Source organism: Lytechinus variegatus, chromosome 3 (genome assembly GCF_018143015.1).
Source record: "Lytechinus variegatus isolate NC3 chromosome 3, Lvar_3.0, whole genome shotgun sequence".
NCBI lineage: Eukaryota > Metazoa > Echinodermata > Echinoidea > Temnopleuroida > Toxopneustidae > Lytechinus > Lytechinus variegatus.
This window is the reverse complement of record NC_054742.1, coordinates 57,561,849-57,588,267: the sequence shown is the minus strand read 5'-3', so window position 1 is coordinate 57,588,267 and position 26,419 is coordinate 57,561,849. Positions and strand designations below refer to the sequence as shown.

At 36.6% G+C, this 26,419-nt stretch overlaps 1 protein-coding gene across 1 annotated transcript in view; it reads right to left on the bottom strand.

Annotated features, from left to right (window-relative positions):
* Positions 1–21,485, bottom strand: part of LOC121411462 (centrosomal protein POC5-like) — a 62,031-nt gene extending 40,546 nt beyond the window's left edge. The window contains 5 exon segments of the mRNA XM_041604215.1: positions 796–992; positions 5,932–6,078; positions 14,240–14,474; positions 16,791–16,870; positions 21,453–21,485. Of these exon segments, the coding sequence (XP_041460149.1) occupies positions 796–992; positions 5,932–6,078; positions 14,240–14,468 (573 nt within the window). The 5' untranslated portion in view covers positions 14,469–14,474; positions 16,791–16,870; positions 21,453–21,485.
* Between the last annotated feature and the right edge of the window lie 4,934 nt (positions 21,486–26,419).

Here is a 26,419-nt window from a genome sequence, read left to right as displayed (position 1 = left end):
GTCCAATATTGTTCAAACTTTCACCTATCAACTTGTCTGATTTTTCTTTTCCTTATAAAAACAAGTTTTTATTTGGGTTGGATTCCCCTTTAAAGTATAGAACTTTTCAACATTGTCCCACATACATGAACATTGGAAAGTATATGCAACTGGAGGACTGGATGTTTTTCTCCATTAGCATTTTATTGGAAATGATGATGAAATATCTCATGCATGTACATGTACAACATGTATGACACTTACATAATTTCAAACCAAATTATAATATCTGCAGGTATCCATTTACGGGTACAAGCTCCATCAATCCAAGATTAGAGTTAAAAAATACTCTACAAATCCGCTATGAGACTAACCTACCACTATAGATTCCTTTCCATGGCCCCATTAGATTGCGGCCAGGTGAAGGACTCTACAACCCGGCATTCGTTTCATCTTTCCAGAAATGTGCTCTTATTTAAAATGGAAATTACCTACTATATCCCTAGGAGGGTGTTTTGTGGGGTGGAATTCCAAGTAGCATGTTGTCTGTGATTTTTTCAGTGATAAATTTGCTCTGAGCCAATCAGATGCAAGGATTTCAGTAGCTTATAACAATTATTGAAAACTATTCCACTTATGACCTTTGACCCAATAAAAGTCAGACAGTGAATAAAATTGGGTTTATCAATGGCCAGAATCACACTATCAAAAGAGATCCATTGAAAAGCAACTAAAGTATCAAACAATATTTCCCGACCCCATGCTTGAATGTTTGAAATTCAAGTTTTTTCCTGCAACAAGCCCCTAATTACTTACCAAAACACCCCTTTTGAGCTCAAGGCTCCAGTTGTCCAGTAGCTTCTCCATTCGGACCAGGTCTTGGTCCATAACAGGAGAACCAGGGCTGCTGGACTGGTTGGTCAGAGTAGACTGGTCCGTGGACGGTGGAGTACTGGATCCAAGTTCTTCTGGTGGATAAGATCTAACCGGGCTCCTAAATTCATTGACTGGAGCTAAGTATCCAGGGGGATATGTTGAGTGTACAAATAGAAAGAGAGAGAAAGTGGAAGGAGAAAGAAGAAAACAGAGAGAGGTAGAGAGGAAAGAGAGAAAGGGGGGGGGGTATAAATAAAGATTAATTAAAAGGACACTATAGTAACACATTAAGCATCCCGAGTGTTCTTAAAATTTCAAAGTTTAACTGCACTTTTTTATTATTATAACACTAACAAATCAGGAGAGAAACATCCTAAAATATGTGTTACTGGATTTTACACACTTGTATCAATTGAATACAAATATTTATATCTCGAGATTAGCATTTTAAACTTGATTAACATAAACACTTAGGGATCTCATCAAAATGTACCTACACCCGTTTCAAATTGACAAAGGGGATTGTTATTTTCATTAAGCCTGTTTATTATATATATACCCTTGATAGTGACCCCAGTGCAGGCATGGTTAAATTACATGACTTCAATTTTGGCCAATCAGATGACAGGATTATTTGACATTCTTCAAGGGTCACGTGTTCATGAGGCCGCCTACTTTTGCGTTACATGGTGATTTTTGCTTTTGTGTCTCTTTTTAACTTTGGAAGTCTTTACCTCACCAAGAATACACCATATGGGCAATTCCACAGGTTGGTGGACATGAGCTTAAAAATTCAAATTCAATATTTTCTTGAATTTTTTATTAATTTAAGTCCTTCATACATGATAGTTTCAGGAACAAGAAATAAAAAGTTTATTTTCATATGTATACTTTGGAAAAAAATGGTCAAAAGTTGTGTCTTCCATTTTGTACCAAAATACAAGAAAAATAGTGAAAAATGAAATATGCCTTATTACCATTTTGTTATTGCAACAACGTACCACTTTATATATTTCTGAAGTTTAGAAGGGTCAAATTACTTAAAATACACAACAGCTTTTCAAGTAAATTTGTAGTACTCATTCAAAACTGAATATTGCAACCTGTTGAGGTGATGTAACGTGAGTAACCGAAAAAACTGACTTTGTTTTCTGAGAGAAAAATTCTTCACAGTTAATTGGTGGGATTTTAAATTCTCTTCCTTCAAACAATCTTTGACACAGTGATGACTATCAAAATCATTAAAAAGTACAATTTTTTTATAAAAATGATGAAGAAAAACTGTAACGTGAGTAACTTTGTAACGTGAGTAACCATCATGTAATGCTTAGTAATGTGAGTAACCAGTAAAAATTATTTAGTTAGGTAACATTTTCTGTGGGATGTCAAGTTTTAAGTCTAATGGTGAGTTGTGAAGTTATTTTTGATTAATTAAAAGCAAAATGAGGGTACACCTCTTTGATGTGACTCTTTGTTCATCAAAATATCAGTAGTCATACAATCACACAAAAAAAATGAATATTAGTAGAAGTATTCACAATGCGAGAGTGCATTAGTAAGGCTTGGTTTTGATTAACCAAACTTCCGAGTGTTCGAAGAGTGTTCGAACAACACATTGAATGCCCTTTATACCTGTAACCCTATCTAGACCGGGGTATTTTGGGAGTTGATATGGCCGGGGGGGGGGGGCCTCCCATGCCCTTCTTGAGATCTCGGCCATTGGCCGCACGATCACGCCGAAAATTTGCGTGCAGGTTGTCTTGGACATAATCTACAATACTATACAGTAATTTATTTCATGCAAATTGGTACTAAGCGATTATGCTAATTTATGCATAATTAGTAAGCAAAATCATACTTTCCCTCCTACACCTAATAAAGCTCCAATTGTTCCAATTTTTGGTATAAAATCTCTTTTTGATGTTCCTAGCAATGAATTTTACACACATTATTGAATTTTTAATGACATGTGTGTTGTTAACCATACATGGACAAAATGTAACGTGAGTAACCGTAACGTGAGTAACCACATTATCTGCACCCCAAGTAAAAACCATGTGTTCTTTATTTTTTTTAATCATATACAAAGTTTGTCTCCCTAATATACTTCTTTGAAATGGATATAATCAACTTTCATAAAAGCCTTGCATGAGGAGACTTTTCACTTATGTCGACTTTTCATTTAATGCATGTCCAAATCATGTAACGTGAGTAACCGACGCATTCCAAAGATTTGCCAGGAGCATAATAAAATTTCCCAAGTTTTGTTTTTATACAAAGGATAGTCAGACTGTGTACTTTGCTGTGATAAGATGTTTAGTTCCTATCAATAATAATGGAGTTACAGGTCCAAGTATGAGTCAAGGTGTCTCCAAATGTAACGTGAGTAACCGTGGAATAGCCCATATGATAGTAAAAGAATATATATTCTGAAAGAAATTGTTCAATGAACCAATATCTGCACTCAGAAATAGCATTAGGTGTAGGGGAAGGCAGGGTAAGTTGAGCATAGGGGCAAGTTGAGCCACCAGCCCCAGGCCAATAATGAATGAGTCAGACATTGTGGTGGTGTCATGTATTGATGACCCATAGCATAACCCCTGACCCCACCATATTGTTTTCAACTTTGAAACAAAAAGTAGTTTTTTAGAGGGAAAAATATGAATTTCAGCCAAAAAAGTAAAAAAGAGTGTGAAATAGATAAGTGCTTTATAAACACACACGTCTTTAAATATAATAAAGACATGATAACAACATTATTAGTCCAGGTATGGATCTTCATTCTTGTCATAGTCTTTTATATGATGGATGCATAATAAATGTGTGGATACAAAATTATCGCACTAAGTTCGGACTGGGGTAAGTTGAGCCAAACAGCATGGGGCAAGTTGAGCCATGGTAATTCCTATGGTAATGTATCTTAAAAAACAAGCAAACCATAAAAATCGATTGAAATGCTGGCTGAAAGCAGCAAATTTACATGACTGCTCTTTTCCTTTTAAAGGATGTTAGTATTTATAGAGAATTAGCAAGTGAAAAGACTTTAAACAAAAAATTGACATGCTGGTTCTCCCCTCATACATTTTGTACATAGTTTTTGTGGCTCAACTTACCCCAGAAGGTGGCTCAAACTTACCCCATATATGGGGCAAGTTGAGCCATTTGACATCGTTTTTTTCAAAGGTCACGATGACTTTCAGTGTGGGGATAGAAAGTTATATATAGGTGGAAAATATTTCAGAAGAGTTAAATTTCAAGGCAAGGTACTTATTTGGACAAGATTATTTATCATATCAATTCTAACATGCAAAAAGCAAAAACTGTCACAACTTACCCCGCCTTCCCCTATGTGTTACATTGTGTTAAAAACAGAAAAACATTTTTAAAATGTTATCTCATATTTCTATACAGTACAGAGTCCCACCATTCTAACAATGTAGACTTTACTGGGTTTACCTTCAAGAAATTACTTCAAAATCAACAAGAACATATGCCAATTTTTTTTAGAAAATAAAGAAATGCACATTAATGAGTGCATTATTATTGTCTGCATTGCCATTAATTGGTGAATAAATCTGCTGTGCTTGTCTGATTTAACCCTAAATAGACTGGGCTATTTCGACGCCTAAGAAGACTGGGGGGGGGGGGGCTGATTCAGCCCCCCCCTATGATCTCGGCCGTCGATCGCGCGATCGCGACGAAAATTGGCACACGCATTACCCATGGCATTATCTACAAAACTATAACATCAAATTCTGCAAAAAATCTCATGTCTCATTAATTATGCTAATTTATGCGTAAAATCATAAGTTTGCTCTAATTAATAAAATAATGCCCCTGAAATGCTAATTTTTGTTTCACATACTCTAGATAGGCATCTGATCAAATTGATTTTTAAAAAATTTCAAAATCACATTTATTTTCTTATGTATTCTATTGTTTTCTAAATTTCTTATGTATTTCTTTGTTTCTCGACTTTTTGTTTTTTATTGTTTCTCAATGGAAATTGTCGGGGACTTTATTTTGACCATAAAAAAGATAAAATCAATTGATTTTAAGCAGTAAAAGGAAAAATAATGATACATTTATGAATTTTGGCTAAGAACACTATTTGTATTGGATTTGTACACAAATTCACGTTTTTGAGTAATTTTGGGTCTGCATGCACTTACAAAATGTTGTGTAATTTTGGAACCACGTACTCGGGGGTCACAATTTTGGTCTCAAAAGTTGCGCGAGACTTGAAAGTAAAAAGTCAGCGAACGACGCGGTCAAAAAATTTCGCGCGGCGGATTTATCGCGAAAAATGTCGAGGGGGGGCTGAATCAGCCCCCCCCCAGTCTTTTTAGGGTTAAATCATAAACCAATTTAAAAGAAACTATGATAGCATAAGACTAAATAGTGCTTTAACAATTCTTCACATATTGTTGGTCTGAATGTATCTGATATGTGTCATTTGATCTTCAAGATCTGCAACAAAACTAAGTATCATTTTCATCCTATGAATAGTAGAAATCACATTTTCTGTTTTTTTACACAAAGCTACATTGAAATTAAGAATAACTGAAGAAAATAATGTGTCAATCTGGAAGGATTCTTGTGAAAAGTAAACGTTGCACTAATTTTTCTATTTCCTTTTCAATGTTTTTGACCTTGTTTTTACATGACAATGGCAAGCTTATATTTCAATCAATTAACAGTATTAAGAATGTTCTGGCTCTAATTTGAAACCAAATTCGTAGTCTGAAGTCAAGTTTTCACAAAAATATGAATGTTTTACCGAAATTAGCACAAAATATTGAGAATCCCCATTGTAGGCCCTACAGGCGGCACTGGCCAACCCCGGTGCTCTGTTTTTAAAGATGTGTAACTCAGATTTTATTAATCCTAGATCTATGACACTTTCTAGAATATAAGCTACTGGATTCAGCCTTATAATGATACTAATTTTGTTGGCGTAGCTCCTTTGATTTTGAAAATGTTTAGGAATAACTCTGCAAATTAACCAAAATATGTAACAGCACAATCCTTTTTTTAATGGGCAACTTTGTGACACATGGCCCAAGAGATATTTACCAGTAAGGTCCCTTCTACGGAGCTCTTGATCTCTAGAACCTTCATCCTGCGAATCTGTTGGGGGCTCTTCACCATTTTGGGAACCATGGGTCGCAACCATGCTCTCTCCAAGTTTTGCCGATGGTTCACTCACTGAACTACTCTCATCTGGGAAAAAAAAAATATTGTTAATTTATGGCTTAGTAACTTGAGCATTGGACTCATGATTGTGAGGTTGTGAGTTCAAATCCCAGCTCAGGTATTATTCTCCACTTTATCCTAAACACCCAAGAGTAGTTTCTGTCATCTATAAGGTCAGCCACTATGACTGATTAACTTAGACATCAAATGACTCCTATGTAAATGTTTAGTGTTAATGCAGCGTGAAGCGGCAGTTCTTACATCCTGAGTAACTTCAACAAACAGATAATCAACTCAATGAAAGGGTACATAACTTGATCCAAAAAGCTCTCACTTAATCTATCGGTTGTAGACTGATTTAAAAAATAAAGGAATAAGACCATGCAAAGTTTCTGATAACATCATACACAACTGACCCTAATTCTACACCTTTATTTGACATGTTTGTATTTGTTTATTACTAAATATATATATATATATAATATCTATATATATATATATATATATACTGTAATAAATAATGAAATCTGAGCCCCATAACACTAACACAAAGGTTAGTATAAATTTATCGTATGCTGGATTATTATGGATGATGGTGCATTGAAGTAAATGCAATAAATTATTAAAAATGTTCATTGCTAAGCTTTGTTACGGGTCCCTGGGAAACATTATCTGAAACGACAAAGTCTTCTTTTTTTCTGACAGTTACCATAGTAAAAGCACCTCTCAGTTAGTGAAAATAAAGGAAAGTTTTCAGATCTGATAACTTGTCAGAGAGTATATGTTAATTAAATTCAAATGCTCCTCAGAGCTAAGTTCTTTCTCATTATTAACCTCCAAAGTTTGTGAAGGTATGTTTGTTTGCTTCACTGTGGAAGCAATTATAATATAATATTTTATTCCTGGAAATTCTCATGTTATTAACCTTCAAAGTTTGTCAACAAGGTATGTTTATTTCTATTCCCAAGTCGGCTCAATTTTTAAGGCGAGTTAATTACTCTGCTGCATAAACAACATAATTGAAAGTTTGAAACCCTTCAAAGTTATAGAGTAGGAAGCGATGTCATAGCAGCCTGGTTCTAAACAAATGAACCGGGGCGGTTTCATAAAGCTGTTCATAAGTTAGGAGCGACTTTAAGAACAACTGGTAATCCTTTCTTATGCGCTAAACCATCGCCAATTAATTTACCATTTACCACAAAAAAAGATCAACAGTCATTCTTAGTCGCTCTTAATTTACGAACAGCTTTATGAACGGGTGCCCTGTTATGACTCTCAGAATGATGGTAACAACCAGGGACAAGACACATCACCATTTTTGCAAAAACAAATGTATTGTTCAGCTACGACTCAGTTTAGAACCAGCCGGTTCGTTTTCATGACATCGTGTCGTCACACTTCGGTACTCTCTTTACTTATTTCGTAGACTCACTTTCAATATTATAAGAGTACTTGCAGTAAGCCCTGATTTCATGAGAAAGTCTGTAATTTGGTTCATCGTAGATCTAGATCAGGGTTCCGTAACACAAAGGGAAACAATTCATGAAAGAACTTGTCGGTTGTTTTATCTGAATCAACAAAGTCTTCTTTTTTCTGACAGTTACCATAGTAAAAGCACCTCTAAGGCTCTCAGCCAGTGAAAATAAAAGAAAATTTTCAGATCTGATAACTTGTCAGAGAACATATGATGATTAAATTCAAATGATCCTCAATCCTCATAGCTAAGTTCTTTCTCATTATTAACCTCCAAAGTTTGTGAAGGTATGTTTGTTTGCTTCACTGTGGAAGCAATTATAATATAATATTTTATTCCTGGAAATTCTCATGTTATTAACCTTCAAAGTTTGTCAACAAGGTATGTTAATTTCTATTCCCAAGGCGGCTCAATTTTTAAGGCGAATTAATTACTCTGCTGCATAAACAACATAACTGAAATTTTGAAACCCTTCAAAGTTATAGAGTAGGAAGCGGTGTCATGGCAGCCTGGTTCTAAACAAATGAACCGGGGCGTTTAATAAAGCTGTTCATAAGTTAGGAGCGACTTTAGGGCCGTCTGCACCATCCCGAGTTTTCAAATTAGCGCGCTATTTCTGATCCGGCAAATTATCCCGATCTGAAAAATCTCGAGATTGTTTGTAATGCAGACGCAATTATCGTGCTAGTTCGTAGGATTAATCTCGAGATTGCAATCCCAAGTCAACTCGGGTTTATTTGCAAAATAGCGCGCTATTTACAAATTATCGCGCTAATTCGTAGGTGCAGACGCACTCGGGTTTGGACTCGGGTTAATTTATTCATGACCTTCAGTCCATAATGCAATTCGCTTTCCATTTCCGCCTTGGTCAAAACATAAACACATCGCGATTGTACCGAACGCATGCGAAAGTCAACTTTATCGCGAATAGCGTTCATCAATTCCCCAATCAGCAACGATGGTGTCCAGCCCCCGTGAATGGATTTTGGGAGAGACCAGACCGATGGGGAGGCGCTCATTATCGACGATGGTCATACTCATAGTCAATAACAATCTTATTCCTTCGCAAAATGTGAGCAAATAGCATTTCTTTCCTCCTCTCCCCCCCCTTGTCGTTGCCTCCTCCGCCATCACATTAAACGAAGAATACTTCACTCGTTTATAATTATGTTATAGCGCGGCTGAGCTGAGAGGATTGTTGCATAACAACGGTCGAATTCGGCGAAAGTGCTAGTGAAAAGCTAAGAGTACAACATGCACTTGATTGCATATCGCGGGAAGTTATTCAAAAGCGCGGGCCGTTGAAACTCCAAGATCGAAAGTGCGCATGCTCGGAATATCGGGCTTGTTGCCTCGCTCGAGCAAGAATCGCTCTTCGTGCGATGGTGGAGACGGGTTTCTTGAATCTCGAGATTAATCGCTAAGAGGGCTGATCGGGCTAAAATCTCGAGATTGAGCAAACTCGGGATGGTGCAGCACCGCCTTTTAAGAACAACTGGTAATCCTTTCTTATGCGCTAAACCATTGCCAATTAATTTACCATAATTTACCACAAAAAAGGATCAACAGTCGTTATTAGTTGCTCTCAATTTGCGAACAGCTTTATGAACGGGTGCCCTGTTATGACTCTCAGAATGATGGTAACAACCAGGGACAAGACACATCACCATTTTTGCAAAAACAAATGTATTGTTCAGCTATGACTCAGTTTAGAACCAGCCGGTTCCTTTTCATGACATCGTGTAGTCACACTTCAGTACTCTATTTACTTATTTCGTAGACTCACTTTCAATATCATAAGAGTACTTGCAGTAAGCCTGATTTCATAAGAAAGTCTGTAATTTGGTTCATCGTAGATCTAGATCAGGGTTCCGTAACACCAAGGTTAGTAATTGATCGTACGCTTGATTTTTACGATTAATTTTACAGTGTAGTTAATGGAATTATTTGTAGAAAAATGTTCTACGATCATTGCTAAGTTTTGTGTTACAGGCCACCGGTACAGTTACATGTACATTAACTGAAATTTTGAAATTAAAGCTGAACAAAAGTGTCGCTAGGGCACATAATACGCCCACCTGTAAATGGAGTTATTGGTCAAGCAAGACAAGAGGAAGGTGGCGACTTGACATTTTGACCTAAAAATCAATAGGCTTCCTTGTATCCATGCTAGTATCATACATACCAAATTATGAGCCTTGGTTAAGTTAAACTGAAATCGTTGCGTTTAGACTGCAGAAGGGTAAGATGAAAACATGTCACTGTGACCGTAACCTTTGACCTTTTGAACTAAAAAAAATCAATAGGCTTCCTTGGATCCATGCTAGTATCATACTAGACAGCTGTCAGCTGTCTGTTTCGAGGAGTTTTTTAACATTTTTTTTTTCTCCTCGTACACAGACGGCTCGCTATCGTGCAGCCAACATTAGGGGACTTGCAATGCAAAATCCCCCCGTCGGGGCTTTTCAATTTTTGTCTTTAATTAATAGAAATTTTGAAAATTAACGTGACCAAAATGCAAATTTATATTCCCTCTTGGCATTAATTGCAAAAAACTGAGAAAAATGTAGTTAAAAGGAACAAAAACAGTGACTTACCTGGGCTGTCGCGCAAATTCACTTCCCCGTTTTATCCGATCTTAAGTACATAAACATATGGCAATTGAGTTCCCTGTACAGATCGCGCTAGAACTTCGGTCTCTTTATTTGGTGAGTGAAGCCAATGAAGTTCAGCTGAACAACAACAAAACAGAGACCGAAGCTTTTGGTCTAGTATCATACATGTACATACCAAATTATATGAGCATTGGTTAAGTTAAACTTTAGCTTTGGCACATACTTTTTTATGTGTTTTATTATCGTTTCAAGGTCAATCCACTCTTGTGTATAAACAATTTAACGAAAACAATTCAAACATCTTCTTTTTTTAAGGCTCAATTTTAAGGTCTGCAAACTATACTGTTGCATAACAACACAACTGAAACCATTCAGAAGTCTGTTACAATAATCAACATCAAGCCTTAATCTAAAATTGTCTTAAACTAAAGGTCAAGTCCACCCCAGCAAAATGTTGATTTGAATAAATAGAGAAAAATCAAACTAGCATAACACTGAAAATTTCATCAAAATCGGTTGTAAAATATGAAAATTATGGCATTTTTAAATTTCGCTTATTTTTCAGTGATAAATCATATGCACAACTCAGTGACATGCAAATGAGATAGATAAATGGTATTTATTGTGATAAAAATTCAATTAGCAGCCAAAGGCTGAATCAGTTGATGATGTCCATCACTCACTATTTCTTTTGTTTTTTATTGTTTCAATTATACAATATTTCATTTTTTACAGATATGAAAATAGTGATCGACTTGACTGAATCATATAGTATTAAGCAATGCTAATATCACATGTTCAGGGAGGAACTAATCGCTGTTTCATTTAATGAGGAATAATTAGAATTCATATAATAAAATAAAATAGTGAGTGATGTCATCAGTCTCCTCATTTGCATACCAACCAGGATGTGCATAAAATTGTTTTGTGAAATTAAGCGAAAGTTTAATAAAATGTCATAACTTTCTTATTTTACACCCGATTTTGATGAAATTTTCAGTGTTATGCTAGTTAGATTTTTCTCTTTTTAATCAAATCAATTTTCTGTTTTGTCCTTTAACTTTTCTTGACCCTTTTCTGTTATCTCAGGAAGATACATGGAACACTTTTCACAAATATATTATTTCAAATTAACATTATCTCTGTTTATAATTTTGTTTTTCTCTGGACTTTACATGTATTTCTTCTACGATAGGGTTAGGTTAAGGGTTGCAACGGGATTTGATGTTAGGTGTAAGATAGGGTATAATGTTAAATTCAGGGTTGAAGTTGGTCATTCCATAATGACATTAATGTATGAAATTTGCAGTGGAGCTATGTCATGGAAGCCACATTTTATATATGGATAGGCCCATTCTTCTTTTGTCAACCAGTCATTAACTCCTATATGATTACATCAACTAACAGAAGCTTCTCATTAGTAAAAAAAAAAGGCTAGCATATTATTAGAACATGGCGGGTAATTTTCCTTGCGGCCCTGATGCTTATGACTGTGCATGCAACTACTATGTTGAAAATACACACATGGTTATTCTTCCATGCATATTTTCCTCTAAATTAGAAAGATTTGTCTGGAATGAGATCTTTGAATTACTGAAAAATCTATAATTCTGTCTCTGTAATGTCTCTGTCATGTTTCCTGTGTGTAAAACAAGGGTTTCTTGCTGGATCTAGCTAGAAACAATTCTTGTTCACTGAGAAAATCATACACAACAATGAATTACAATAGACTCTCCACCAGTTGTAAATTCCCAAGTAAGTCAACCTGGCAGCCTCGCCTGCATTATGCGATTCAATATAGCAGTAGTGCTGAATTGAAAACAGCTGAATAATTATTCACATAAGAAACATTCATATGAGAGTAAAATTCTATAATTGACCCAAAAGACCTTTGACCATGATTATGTGACATAAGGCATGTGCAAAACAATTATTCATACTTGATTACCCTTATGTCTATGTTTCATGAATTAGATCCATCGAATTTGTAAATCATAATTCCAATTCAACAAATACCCCCAATATGACAAAGTTCATTGACCTTAAATGACCTTTGATCTTGTGACCTGATCCTCACAAAGGATGTTCAGGGATACTTGATTGCTCTTATGTCTAAGTTTCATGAACTAGGTCCATATACTTTCTAAGTTATGATGACATTTCAAAAACTTAACCTTGGTTAAGATTTTTATATTAATTCCCCCCAACATGGTCTATTAAAATTCACTGAACCTAAATGACTTTTGACCTTGGTCATGTGACCTGAAACTCAGACAGGATGTTCAGTAATACTTGATTACCCTTATGTGTAAGTTTCATGAACTAGGTCCATATACTTTTTAAGTTATGACATTTCAAAAACTTAACCTTGGTTATTGATATTTATTCCCCCAACATGGTGTATTAAAATTCATTGAACCTAAATTACTTTTGACCTTAGTCATGTGACCTGAGACTTAAGGCCACCGCACACCTTACGACCCGACCGGTCGCCGACTGGCTTGCGACTGGGTAAGGGGAGATGTGACGTCACAGCTCTTGTCAGCTTGAGCGTCGCAGACTGGTCAGAGACAAGTCGCAAGGAAAATCGGAAGGATTTGACATGTCGAATCCTTATGACTGGATCGCAAGCTCAATCCAACCTCCAGCCAATCAGACAGCAGAGTTGCATAACGCGTATTATGATAAACAACGCGCATACGCAGTAGTAAGCGCAATTTCTCAGATGCTAAGCCAAAAAGCAAAAAGCGCATGCGTGAGTCGCAGATCGGATCGCAAGGTGTGCGGTGTCGAGGCTTATGACTGCCTTGCGATTCATCTCCCCTCACTCAGTCGCAAGCCAGTCGCCGACCAGTCGGGTCGTAAGGTGTGCGGTGGCCTTTAGAGGGGATGTTCAGTTAAACTTGATTACCCTTGTCAAAGTTTCATGAACTAGGTCCATTTACTTTCTAAGTTATAATGACATTTCAAAATGGGATGGTCCGGGCTGAAAATATTTAGTAAATGAAGTTTAAAGTTTAGCAATATTTTGTGAAACCAGTTGTAATGAACATTCATTAAGTGGGCTGATGATGTCACATCCCCACTTACCATTTTCTTATGTTATTACATTAATTAATATATTTTTATCATTATTTCATACTTGTTTGAATAATATGTCTCCCTTATAATGAAATAAGTTGCAGCAAGAATTATCTAATGCGCTAAATCAGTTGTCAATCCAATTTTCTTAGTTCTTGGAAGAAAAAAACTTGAATAAACCTAATTTCATTTAATAAATACGAAAGAACAAGTGGGGATGTGACATCATCAGCCCACCTACATTTGTAATGAATATTCATGACTGTTTTCACAAAATATTGCTAAACTTTAAAATACAATAACTTTGTTACAAATCCGATTTTGATGAAATTTCAACATTTTGCTCAGTGAATTCTACTCTATTTATTAATCTATAAAAACTTTCAGCCCCGACCATCCCTTTAACCTTGGTTAAGATTTTAATGTTGATGACACCGTCGCCGTCAGAAAAGCGGTGCTTCTAGTCTCGCTCTGCTATGCAGGCGAGACAAAAGTTTACATGAGAATTTTCAGAATACATGTACTTTATATATTGCTAAGTCATCTGGCACAGAGAAATCTATGCACCATTTGTAGTTTAACAAATATCATCTAGCTCTGACATTAGGAGCACTCAGTAAAAGATACAACAAAAGTTACAAGGAATGTTAAAGAATTTACAGAACAAACTATATTGTCACCATACAAGAATATTTGTATCACGACAATTTTCATAACACAACCCCATGAATTTATCACTGAAAAGTATTCAGGGGGTCTAATCTTAAAATTAGACACAAACATATAAAATAACCAAGCATTTAACTTTTTTGTTTTACTTGCAAAACCAGAAGTACGGGTTACAGCACAGTTTAAGTCATACAGGATCTGATGCAGAGCTGTGTAGTGCACAAGGCTCAAATGCGTGCAATGTGAAAAATAGCGCACAAATCGGTGATGAGTTCACACGTATTTACACGTTTATTTTTCAGGATGTAGGCCTATTATATAGTATGTGTGGAAGTGATTTGTTATTTACCGCTTGACTGGAGATAGATGAGCTGGTCTTTGATCTGTCTCTGGGGTTGGAACGATTGAGCAGCACCGGCAAGGGTGTGGGGGAGCTGAGAAGGATCATAATGTGGAGTGACTACAGCATACTGCAGCAGCTCCTGGTATTCTTCCTGGAGACTCGAGGAGATGGAGCTTCCTGGAGAATCATCGGGAGGGAGCATCGGGATGCTATCTGCCTCGGTCGATGTAGACATAATGCTCTGTTATTAACAACCACCAGGAAAAAAAAAGAGTAATCAACTCACATCATTTGGGAAAACTTTTTTCTCAAATAATTTTTTTTGGGGGGTAAATGCATGTAGTCGTACTGTGAGCTAGCATCTCAATTGGAGCTACATCCCAAGAAATTCATCAATCTGAGAGGGAAATGAGAATATTATTGATATAAAAGTAGATTTATCAAAATCGGTAATAAAATAAGTTATGGAAGTTTGAAACATGCTACATGTACATCACAGGGGATTGTGTGGACAACTCTCCATTTACTTAGTACACAAATTTACAGATTTTCACTCATTCTTGCCTCCTTCACATCACAAAAATCCACACACAAGAAATACCACTTTCCAATTTTTAAGAAAATTGCATTTCCATATGTACCCCCAGTAAATTTGTTTTTGAAGTCCCAGCTAAGAAATATTTTTTCCCTTTTTTTCTTTTCTACAGTGCGTCCCAAAAAAACTATACACTTTTGCAATGGCTGCCAAATAAAAAATGTAGCACTTTGGGGGAAAAGACTTATAGATATGGAAAGCCAATAAAGTCAACTTTCAAATGACACCAAAAAGTTGGAAAATCATTCATGCTTCAGCGAGCACTGCCCACTGAAACAGAAGGTATGCAAATTAGGGTGGGCTGGAATTAGCCTTCCAATTTCTTTCAGATTTTTTGTTTGGTACTTGCAAAGTTGAAGGTTATTTGGTGAATTAAAGATCAGATGTGATCAGTTTGTTGTTTGTGAAAATTTCATACGTTATCAAATTGAAATTTAATGCATGAGTGATCATGAATTGCAATTTTAGTGCAGCTTTATCATGTGGATCATGTGGATCTCAATAATGTGTTCATGACACTCAGGAGAAGAGGGGGTAATATGACTTAGGTAGGTGAAGTAAGTTGATGGGCTAAAGGTCAACAGAACATTTAGCAACCCCTCCCTCCATCTCTACCCCCTTCCCCCACTTCTCTCCTCCTGAGAGACTAAGCTTGGCTAGGCTGGGCAGGAATTAGCCATACAGTTTTTTGAGAGGTTAGTCCTTTGGAACTTAGAAAGCTAAGGGTGTTCTGCTATTCATGAGTGAGATAAGTTTGGGTTTTAATAGGCAAATTTCATGAATTACTAAATTGAAATGTACTGCATGAGTGAACAGGAATTGTAATTTTAGTGTAGCATATTCATCTTGTGGACATCAGAAGTGTGTTCATGAGAGTCAGAGTAATGTGATGGTACATGTACCTGTTACGAGCAAGAGGGCGAGGTATGCTGAGACTTAGTTAAAAGGGCATTCCTCTTCTTTTTGTCCTTAATTTAAAAAATAAAAGTCATAGGTACCCTCCCCTCTTCATCTCCATTTTCCAGCCCCCCCCCTCTCTCTCTCTCTCTGTCTCATCTCCTGGATTGTAGCCTTTTCAAAACTTAACTGCCAAGTGACCGGTGGCTGATGGTCAGTTTGAATGATTACCAAAAAAATTTAATGATTATAATGATTAATGAAATAATTCACTGGAAAAAAAAATGAATGTTTTATTGATCATAATGCACATTGTATGAGTTGATTTACTGATAAATTGTTGATTGAATGATTGATAGGAAAAAGTTGATGCCCTAATTCAGAATTAATCATTAAACCAACATTCTGCTCTGGACTTCACGCGTACATGAGAATAGCCATCAGTCTCTCAACAGGAGGGGAGGGTGGGAAAGAGGGGGGGGGGGGCAGGGGCTGAATGTTCTGTTGACCCTTATTTCATCAACCTACTTCTCCCACTTTAGCCCTATCTCACGATTCTCACCCCTATTCTCCCGACTGGCCGACTCCCATGAACACATTGCTGAGATCCCCATGATAAAGTTGTAATGCTGCCCCAAATGATAAAGTTGAAATGCTTCTCCAAAAGTGTAATTTGTGTTCACTCATGCATAAAAGTTCAATTTAATAACTTAAAAAATTGGCTTAAGCTATCAAAACTGATCAAGGTTGATCATTAATTTATCACAACGCCCTTAACTTTGCAAGTTCGAAATGATTTGCCTCTCAACAACTGAAATAAATTGGAAGGCTAATTCCAGCCCACCCTAATTTTCATACCCTTTGTTTCAGTGGGCAGTGCTCGCTCAAGAATTAATAGTTTTCCAACTTTCTGGTGTCATTAGAAAGTTGACTTCATTGGCTTTCCATATATGTGAGTCTTTTTCCCCAAAGTGCTAGATTTTTTATTTGGCGGCCATTTCAAAAGTGTAAAGTTTTTTTTGGGACGCGCTGTACTTCCGTTTCCAGTCACACATTAATCACTACCTTTCTGGGATTCAAACCTCTGTTGCTCCAATCTTTTGATTCTCAGTCCAACACACTGCCACTGCGCTAGTGGGATATCACTGAAAGAGTTTCCAAAACCATATAACCGGATATCATGATTAGTCCAGTCCCATTTCTCAAGGCTATAGTGCCTTCATTCTTCTGACTAAATAATCCAATGTCTTTAGGAATTAAATGCCCTGGAATTTCCTTCAAAATTTGACAGAATAAAGCCATATTTTGGCATGTGCATGAATATCCAACTGTTCCTTGCTAAATGTTTTATATATTTATTTGAGTAACTTGTCCAAGATTTGACATAATAAGCTTTTCGGCATGATTTATTTCTTAGGCTATCTTTTCACAAATGAAATTAATACCAACACGCGTAACTTGCCTACTTTTAATTGCAGTTCATTTTCAATATTTCATAAACTCTTGAAATTATCACCAGGTTTCGTGGATAAGAATCGACTCCCTCTGCCCGTTGTTTGACATAGCGCATCGCACACTCAATAGTCAATGCATGAAATTTCGAAAAAGCAGAACAAAACCAGATTCTTAGTTTCTAGCACATCTTTTTTACTTTTAGCGATCCCTGTTTCTTGAAATCAGATTCCAAGTTTTTAAGGCAAAATCTGACGTTTGACATTTCAGAGAGAATTTTGGAGTTGAAATCATGAGTGATACCAATGTCTTTTATTGTTTATTTGGTGTGAATTGTGGTGATTGATCATTGACATTGTCACTGGCTTGCGAAAATGGTTTCTTCGCACATCAGTTGATAGATTTAGTTTGTCTAGAAGATCTAGTGTAGGGACAGTGATTTACTGCGATCACGGAAAACGGACAGAATTCATGCAATTAGCCATTTGAAACGGAAAGTGGCTTTTTAAAAAAGAAAATCAAGGAAAACCATAGGGTTAGGGTTCTTACGTGATTATAAATAAGCAGTTTATAATCACGTAACAAATTTTATTATTTGTAAAATAATAATTTTTATCTATTTTTTTCTATATTCTATATTTTTTCTATATTCGTAAGAATATAAGGAACATTATCAATTGAAAATTTTCTTGAAATCAAAGTTAATCTAAATTGGTAGGTCAGGTAGTAGACCAAAAGCTTCGGTCTCTGTTATGTTGGTTGTTCAGCTGAACTCCGTTGGCTTCACTCACCAAATACAGAGACCGAAGTTCTAGCGCGATCTGTACAGGGGACTTAATGGCCATGTGTTTAAGATCGGATAAAACGGGAAGTGAATTTGGGCGACAGCCGAGGTAAGTCAGGCGCGTAGCCAGGGGGGGCGGTCGCCCCCCCAAAATGTCCCCAAAAAGAAAAAAAAAGAAGGGAAAAAAGAGAGAAGAAAAGGAAAAGGGAAGGGAGGAAAGGGAACAAAGGTAGCTTTGTGGTTTTTTTTCTTTTCATTCTTTATTTTTTTCTTAAAAGTGAAACTCCTTCACTCTTGCTCTAAATTTATGTATGAATTTTGCTACCACGCTGCGCGCGGTTAAATGACAATATTGAAGATCTCCATTGTTTCCCCCACCCTTTCTCTAAACCCTGTTTTTCCATCTCAGCTATATGTGTTTCTTGCCGGTTAAAGTTCAAATGTATGCATTGCGGCATGGAATTAGAGTAAGGTTAGGCCGAAGTTTAAGTAATCTTTTTTTTAATTGATCGCGCAACTTCTGGTCGGGTCGGCTCTGGGCGGGTAGTCTTTTCATCAATTTCTGCCGTCACCTCCATAAAGTCAACTTCTCTGCTTTTCAGCTCATTACTAAACAACCATAATTTTGGGGCAAACGGGTTCCTAATTTAAAAAGAGGAAGGTATAAAATTCTTGTATGAGATAAAAAAGTACAATATCTTTTTATCAAATTCTATTAAACTTCATGTCATTTCCCTGTACGTTCATCTCCTGTCCTGTTTTGCGCCCTCAGTTTGAATGACACGTAAGTTTCTTTATAATTCAAAATGAAGCGCTTTAGGATAAGTCAAAGAAATAAGGCATCCTTTTTTTTAATGTAATTTCAATAAATCACAGAAATTTCAACTTTTAGCGCACCATTTTCCTTGTAATGAAGTTCAATAATCCTAGAAAATCAATTGAATTATAGCCGATGGGTGTATTGGAGATATCTGTATTTGATGAAACGTCCGCCCTTTGAAATTTCAGAATTATATTGCTCTGCGCGGGGAGGAATATCTTCCGCCCGACATATACAGACCCAGTCAGCAATCTTTGAGCATGATTTACACTCGATTTTACACTCGAGCAAGAACAAAGGAAATGGTCCAGTGAATCTATTGTTCTCCTTTTGTTCTGGCTTGGTCACTCTATTGTTCTGGACTCGAGTGTAAATTCGAGTGTAAACTATGCTCAAAGATTGCTGACTGGTACACCACTGTACACTTCTTCTCGTCAGTTTTGCGAGTTAAAGATATGCACTGTCGCTTTCCCAGGGAAGTATTCAATATGTCTTTGAGAACACCCTTTTCTCGGGATCCTTTTCATGGCAAAAAAATTGACAAAACGCTCTAGCTTCCACACTTCGCGCGGAGTTATTATTATTTTAATTTCCTCCATTGTATTCCTTTTTTGTGCGTAATTCACAATCAATTTTAAAACAAGGTTCAAAATCACAATATAGTCAACTGAATTGGAGCTGATATACTAGAGACAAGAGACGGCTCCTTTTCATTTTAATTTATGAAACATCGAAAGCTTCGCACGGGAGGGGGAAAGTCCCCCTCCCTGCACCCAACCCTGGCTACGCGGTTGAGGTAAGTCACTGTTTTTGTTCCTTTTAACTTGATTTTTCTCAGTTTTTTGGCTATTAATGCCAAGAGGGAATATTAATTTGCATTTTGGTCGCATTAATTTTCAAAATTTTTATTCATTAAAGACAAAAATTGAAGAGCCCCTACAGGGGGATTTTGCATCAATTGCAAGTCCCCTAAATGTGGCTGCACGATAGCGAGCCGTCTCCTTCTACCCCCGTCTCGATCGGCCATTTTGTTACAATTCATAACAAAAATGGCCGATCGAGACGGGGGTAGGAGAGAACTTTTCGTTTTTTGAGGTTCCAGTCTGTGCCCAGATGTCAGAAAAACTGCCACTCGTTAGACCATCATCCATATAATCATGGTAAGTGCTTGTTTTCTGTTTTAATTATTTATTCGGAGAATTATTTTGACCATACTTCACGCTTGTCAGGTGAGTATGCCAAACTGCACGTAAGATCCTGGGCTCCCGCCCGCTACGCGGGAGTTCCCTGGGTTACCACTCGTTAGACCTTCATCCATATAATCGTGGTAAGTGCATAATTTCTGTTTTCATAATTTATCTTGCGAGATATTTTGACCATAATCTACCATTGTCCCGTGGGTATGGGTAAATACACGGTCACCCATGGGTTCATATCATCTCACGTGCAAAGGAATATCAGTCATACGCAAGCGACACACACGACACTTCCAAAATACAGTGGGATTTTGCCCACATAAAACATCATGTATGATTTGGTATTCCACATCCTGCTATGACACTTACCGAATCATTTAGATCATTCTGTGACTTCTTGAAGTTTCTTTCTAAAAATATGTATATTTTCTTGATCTTTAGTGAAGATTTCACGGAGATAGAAATCAATCAGCGTGGATATCAATTTTCTTCTGAAGAGGGCGCGCGATTTATATTCATATCAAAGACACGACAAGGGAAAGAATAGGCACCTACACTATTTTACACGCATATCGATGCAAGGCATTACGCAAAGTCCGTGAAGTGTCCAATCTTTTCATTGTATAGACTTTGGTATACGTATTATTTGACGTTCGTCAAAGCTTGTAGTTGTACTGCTGGTTTCTTTCCAGGCACGTATATTATTTTCATTTTTTTATCAGTCATCTTTTTAAATTAATTGCAAATGAGTGTTATCATCCACCAATAATAATCTTTAATTATGTTTTTGAAGGTATTTCATTCATTGGTGCCCATAATTAGTAAATTAATCATAAGGATTGCGCATTCAAAGAATTTAGATACAGTTATAAAATTACCGAGGAGCTGAATCAAGGTTGTGAAATCATTAGCGCCATCAATGGGCTTCATTGTTTGTATTTCCATCGAAGAGACAAGCGAAGTCACTTTCGAGGCCGAGGTAAGCGAAATTTGCTTTTTTTTACTGATTATTATCTTATTATTATTTTCATATTTAATAAACTATTGCTACTTACCGGCAAGAGCCCCGGTGCAGTGCGTAGCGAGGAGTTTCGGCAAATATTACTTCAGCAATGAAGCGATGTTTGCCGACTACTTCGAAATCCAGGGTCAAACACGGTCTATTGTACGAGGTTAGTACATACTAACCTCGTACAATGTGTGAATGATACACGGTGAGCTCCTGGGGGCCGGCCCGCGTAGCGAGCGGGCCGGCGCTCCCTGGGTTCACTCCTAGTAACAATAACAACATGACAGAAATGTAAATACATGGGACTGCACTGTCGACTGGGTTTATTTTGACGGAATATCTGTCGAGTCGAACAGCATAAGCAGCACTCGACAGCAATGGCAATTTGCAGTTCAGAATGCTAAATTATTGAGGACATTGCAGTTCTAGGTCTCAAAATATAAGTAAAATACAATAATAGACTTACAAGTACCAAATTTATTTAGTAAGCTGTCAACCTTCCGATCAGCGGGTTTGTTTGTGCGCTTTGCGCAGTTTAAATCCCTACCATTGAATCTCCATCCTGATTGGTCGATCGAACGAATTTCTTCATAAGACGTACTGTGATTGGTTTAATATTTGGTGACATCATCCTGACGTATTCGAGCGGGGCGGGGCATAGGAATTCGGGGCTTTCGGGTAGCTCGAGCGTTTTATATCGCGACTGATGAAAAACCTATTATTATTATTATACGTTATGCTGAGGTTTTTTACCTGACTGCTAAGAAAGCACGAATGCCTGTGACCAAGCAACCAGGGGACCAACGGCTTAAGGTCCTCTCCGAGGACTAATGAGGATAAATTACCAAAGGGCACTAGCGCACCACTTGGGAATCGAACCCGTCACCGGAATCCGAAACCCCCGCTCTACCGACTGAGCTATCGCGCCTCCCCATTATTATCATAGGCCCTATTATTATTATTATTATTATGGGGAATAGTTCAAGCAATAACCTTAATGAAAGGCGTATTTTGTTGAGTCAAGACCACATACCATACCCCATACCCCCCCCCCCCCGTCTACGGTATCGGGGAAGATTGGAAACAACTCCTTACCTTCATCCATCCCAGAATGGAACCTTCTTGGTGAGGATGTCAGAAATTCTGAAGAGGTAGGAGTATTCAAACGTGAAAGTTTGGACATTAACACCCTTGTCTCAAAAGCACACTACCAAAATTAACTGTGTTTAGCGCTTGACCCCCTAAACCCAAACGTACGCGACAACCTGGGGGGCGCCTTTCATCAATATTTTCGTCCGACAAGTTGTCAGATCTGACAACTTTCCTAGATTCTGATTGGTTGAGAAGCACTGTTACTATAGTAACTGTCTGATAAAATAGGACTTGTCGGATAAACCGTCCGACAAGTCCTTTCATGAAACGCTCCCCAGATGCTGGTGATTGTACGCCAACGGACATACAGATACAGGCAGATTCACTGACTGGCATTTGATTTTCTTAGGGCCTATGCGTTATGATCTCTCCTGGTGCTCACATCGTCCGTTTAAGGAGATACATAATCCCCTTCATGAGGATTAGATGGAGCTATGCGTTTTCATGTCAATATATACATCAAGCATACAGCTGTTAATAGCTCCATGCATCAAGTGTTTGAATATAAAAAAAAAATCCGGTCTCGCTTCGCACTGGCATAAAAATATTATTGAAATACGTATGATATTCACGAATGCCTTAAAAAGTCATTAAAGTGTCCTTTTTTTAGGTTTGGTGTATAAAAATTTTTTCACCTGTTCCTTCGCGCTCGCAATTTTTTTTTAGCAATGAGCTACGTAGGGCCTATGATCATTTTATTAAAACCAAAGTTTCTTCAAAATTTTACGTGTTTAGGTTTAATACTAAAAAAATAATAATAATAAATAATTTAAAAAATCGGCACATGATGGGATAACATATGATCTTCATGAATTGCTAAAAAGAGTGTCGGGGGGGGGGGGTAGTCAATACATAACAAAATTTCCGTAGTCATGGTAGTGTGACACGTACGCAGCGCCGATAATGTCCTGTTTGATTATCAAACTAATTTCAGCTCACGCTTCGCGCTCGCATTATTTGATTAGTAGATGTATACCCTTAATAATGATAATAATAATAAAAGAGGATATTTATTAAGCGCATGATAACTTGCAGGCATATCGTTCTCTATGGTGACTCAATCTTTTTTTTTGCTCTGCAGTGCTACCCCCACCCCTCCGCCCCATGCCGTGACCCACGGTACGCCATTGATGACAAATACCCGAATGCGGATTGCATTTTTGCAAAGATCATTTCCAATATATTTCATGCGAAAATTCTGATAGAAATTAGTACATTCCATCACATCCAACAGTTATGGTGATAGTATATGATAATTTACTATCTGTTACTGCAAAAAATAATGAAGGAAAATATTCTGATTCGCCCAGACAAAAGGGTGTCAATGAGTTACAACATAAGTTAAATTAGTTTTGTGACATGTGACTATATTTTTATGTTTGTGTGACAGCCCTAAATTCTAAATTAGTTTCCATATGCTTCAAGATGCATATTATACCAGTTTATTTTATACCAAATTATTTTTTTTCAATCACAATAACTCGCATATATTTAGCCCCACCATCATCAAAAAGTCAAGAAGATGAGATTATCCACTATAGAATCAATTCAAAGCGATTTAACTTTTTTCAACACAGATAATACCCTTGTCAAGCTATTTTGAATAGCCCAACAGATGTCCGTTATATCGTCAATAATTTCACCAAGGAAAAATACATGTCTGCATGTATGTAAAAAAAAATATTTTAGGGGGCATTCTGCTGAATACCTTTTGCTAACTACGTCATAACGCAATGGCAATAATGGCGCCTCATTTAGAATGACAGTTTCTCGATATAGTTGCTTATTTTTTCTTTTAAGGTGCAAAACACATCCCATTTTTCGTTGATTTCGGAAAAGATTTTTGTTTCTTCCCGCCTGGGTGAAGCCGGAGCACTTAAAACGCAGTGATTACGAGGGAGAATAAAATGCAACATTTTCCGTTTGACGTGTCTTCATCTTACTGATTCACCAGAAATCCCCAAAACTGTCGATATCTCCTTCGGTTGATTAGAGGAAACCCAATTTGCGGCTACCCACCTAATGATGCTTACATTTTAAGTTTCTTCTCTTTCTTTCAGAGCCATCAAATTTTCTCCATACATCAATCAACTATAGGCTGATCGATTGAAATGAGTAATTTCCAAGAGGAATCACATCGATCTGCTGATGAAACATGATATAAATGGATCGGATTCAACCAAACTTGTCACCGAACACATCAGCAACCAAAAAAGAAAAAAATGTTTCGAATATGTCTACTTCCAGGAGCTTCTTGTTGTATACAAGGGCCTATGTAATGATATTCAGTAATCTTGTAAGGGCTTCATTTAACACTTATTTGGCCTTTTTAAAAGTCTGAAATGCTGCTAGGTTTTATATGTCACATTTGCCTTTGATGTGTTGTATGAAAAAAATAATGAAGCCCTAGAACACGAAGATCATCATAAAATGCTTTTAAACAAAACGAAACAAAACATCGTGACTAGAAACACCATTACAATTTTTCCATATCCTGTAGGCCTATATGCTGCATGTGTTATAGACTCGCCGGAAGATGAAGTAATTGTTTTGTTTTTCTAACAGTCATAGATATCCTGAAAGTTGATGCTTTTTTGTTTCTTCTTGTTTATATTAAATGCAATTAGGTCAGCCACTATACGACTGATTAACTTAGACGTAAACGGTTTCCTATGATGTCAGTAGATATATATACCAGCCTGATGCTGATGCGACAAAGAGATCCGAGTTCCTATGAGAGTTACTTCAAATGAAACAAGAAAAAACTTTTTTAATTAGACATTAATATCACTGTAATATTGACCTATATATATGCCTGAAGATTATGTATTCGTCATAATGCAAGTGAAAAAAGGTCACATAATGCATGTGTAAACATCCCAAAATATTTTAACATATGAATTCAGATTGATACATTCCTATCAAGGCCCACTTTCAATAACAGGGCGATTTATTTGAAATTAAACGTGACACACCAAAGAAGAATATAATTACAGTGCATCTATAGATATATACCTCCTTATGATTTTTTTTAAACAGTTTTCACATGAAATTCAGAAAGTGTGTATATGAATAATGAATTATTCTTTCCTTGTAAGGATTCACCCCCAGCCCCACTTACCTCTATATAAAATGGTATGAATTTAAAAAAAAAAGGTCATCAGCTAAAAATTTAGGGGGATCGTCCCCCCAACTCAAATTTAGGGGGGGACACGTCCCCCCCCCCCCGCTTCCGCTTCCGCCGCCTATGTATGAATTATTCTTTCCTTGTAAGGATTCACCCCCAGCCCCACTTACCTCTAAAATGGTATGAATTTAAATGGTTACTATGTTCGTGGGCAGACAGACAACAAGAGGTGATACTGATATTACATTTATTTATTTTTATTTATTTATTTGTCGTTTTATTTTAACAGGGTAGCCCTTTCAGTTACAAGAACTGCTCGACCAAGGGGCCCTGTATCAACAGAAATTAAAAACATGACAAAACAATATCACATAAAAATCGTCAACAAAATGAAAAGAAAAATGTAATACATAAAAGTAAAAAAAATATCAAAATCACTATAAATTTATAATAACAGAAAGTAACAAAGAGTGAGGGATATCGATTTACATTGTTTTTTAAAAGAATTAAGTGAATTTGCTAAACGGAGAGAAGGGGATAACGTATTCCATATTTTAGAGCCATGATAACAAAATGATCTTTTATAATATTCGGTTTGAGGTTTTTTAATAAAAAGGGGACAGTTAATTGAATATCTAGTTTCGAAATGTATTGTTCTATGGCGCACTATATCCTGAATATATTTGGGGGTTATATTGTGCATCACTTTATACATCCATATTTTAAATTGGTAATCAACTCTATCTGTGACGGATTGCCATCCTAAAGATGATAATAATGTAATTCGGGGAGTTAAATAATGTGCGTTAAGTACTAGTATCAGACGTGCATAGCGGTTTTGAAGCTTTTGTAATTTATCCAGATGGCACTTTGCTGAACAGCCCCATAAAATTATACCATAATCAATATGTGATAATATTAAACTATCATATAGCAATTTTAAAATTCTTTTTGGTAAATAAAATCTAATGCGTTTTATACATGATATGGTTCTCGATATTTTAGAGACAATTTTCGATATATGTGAATCCCACTTAAGACAATTATCAAATACAACACCAAGATATTTAAATTCATTTACAACCTCAATAATACTTTCTCTACAGTGCGTATCAAAAAAAACGGGACAGATTTGAAAAGTCTATAAAATTTTT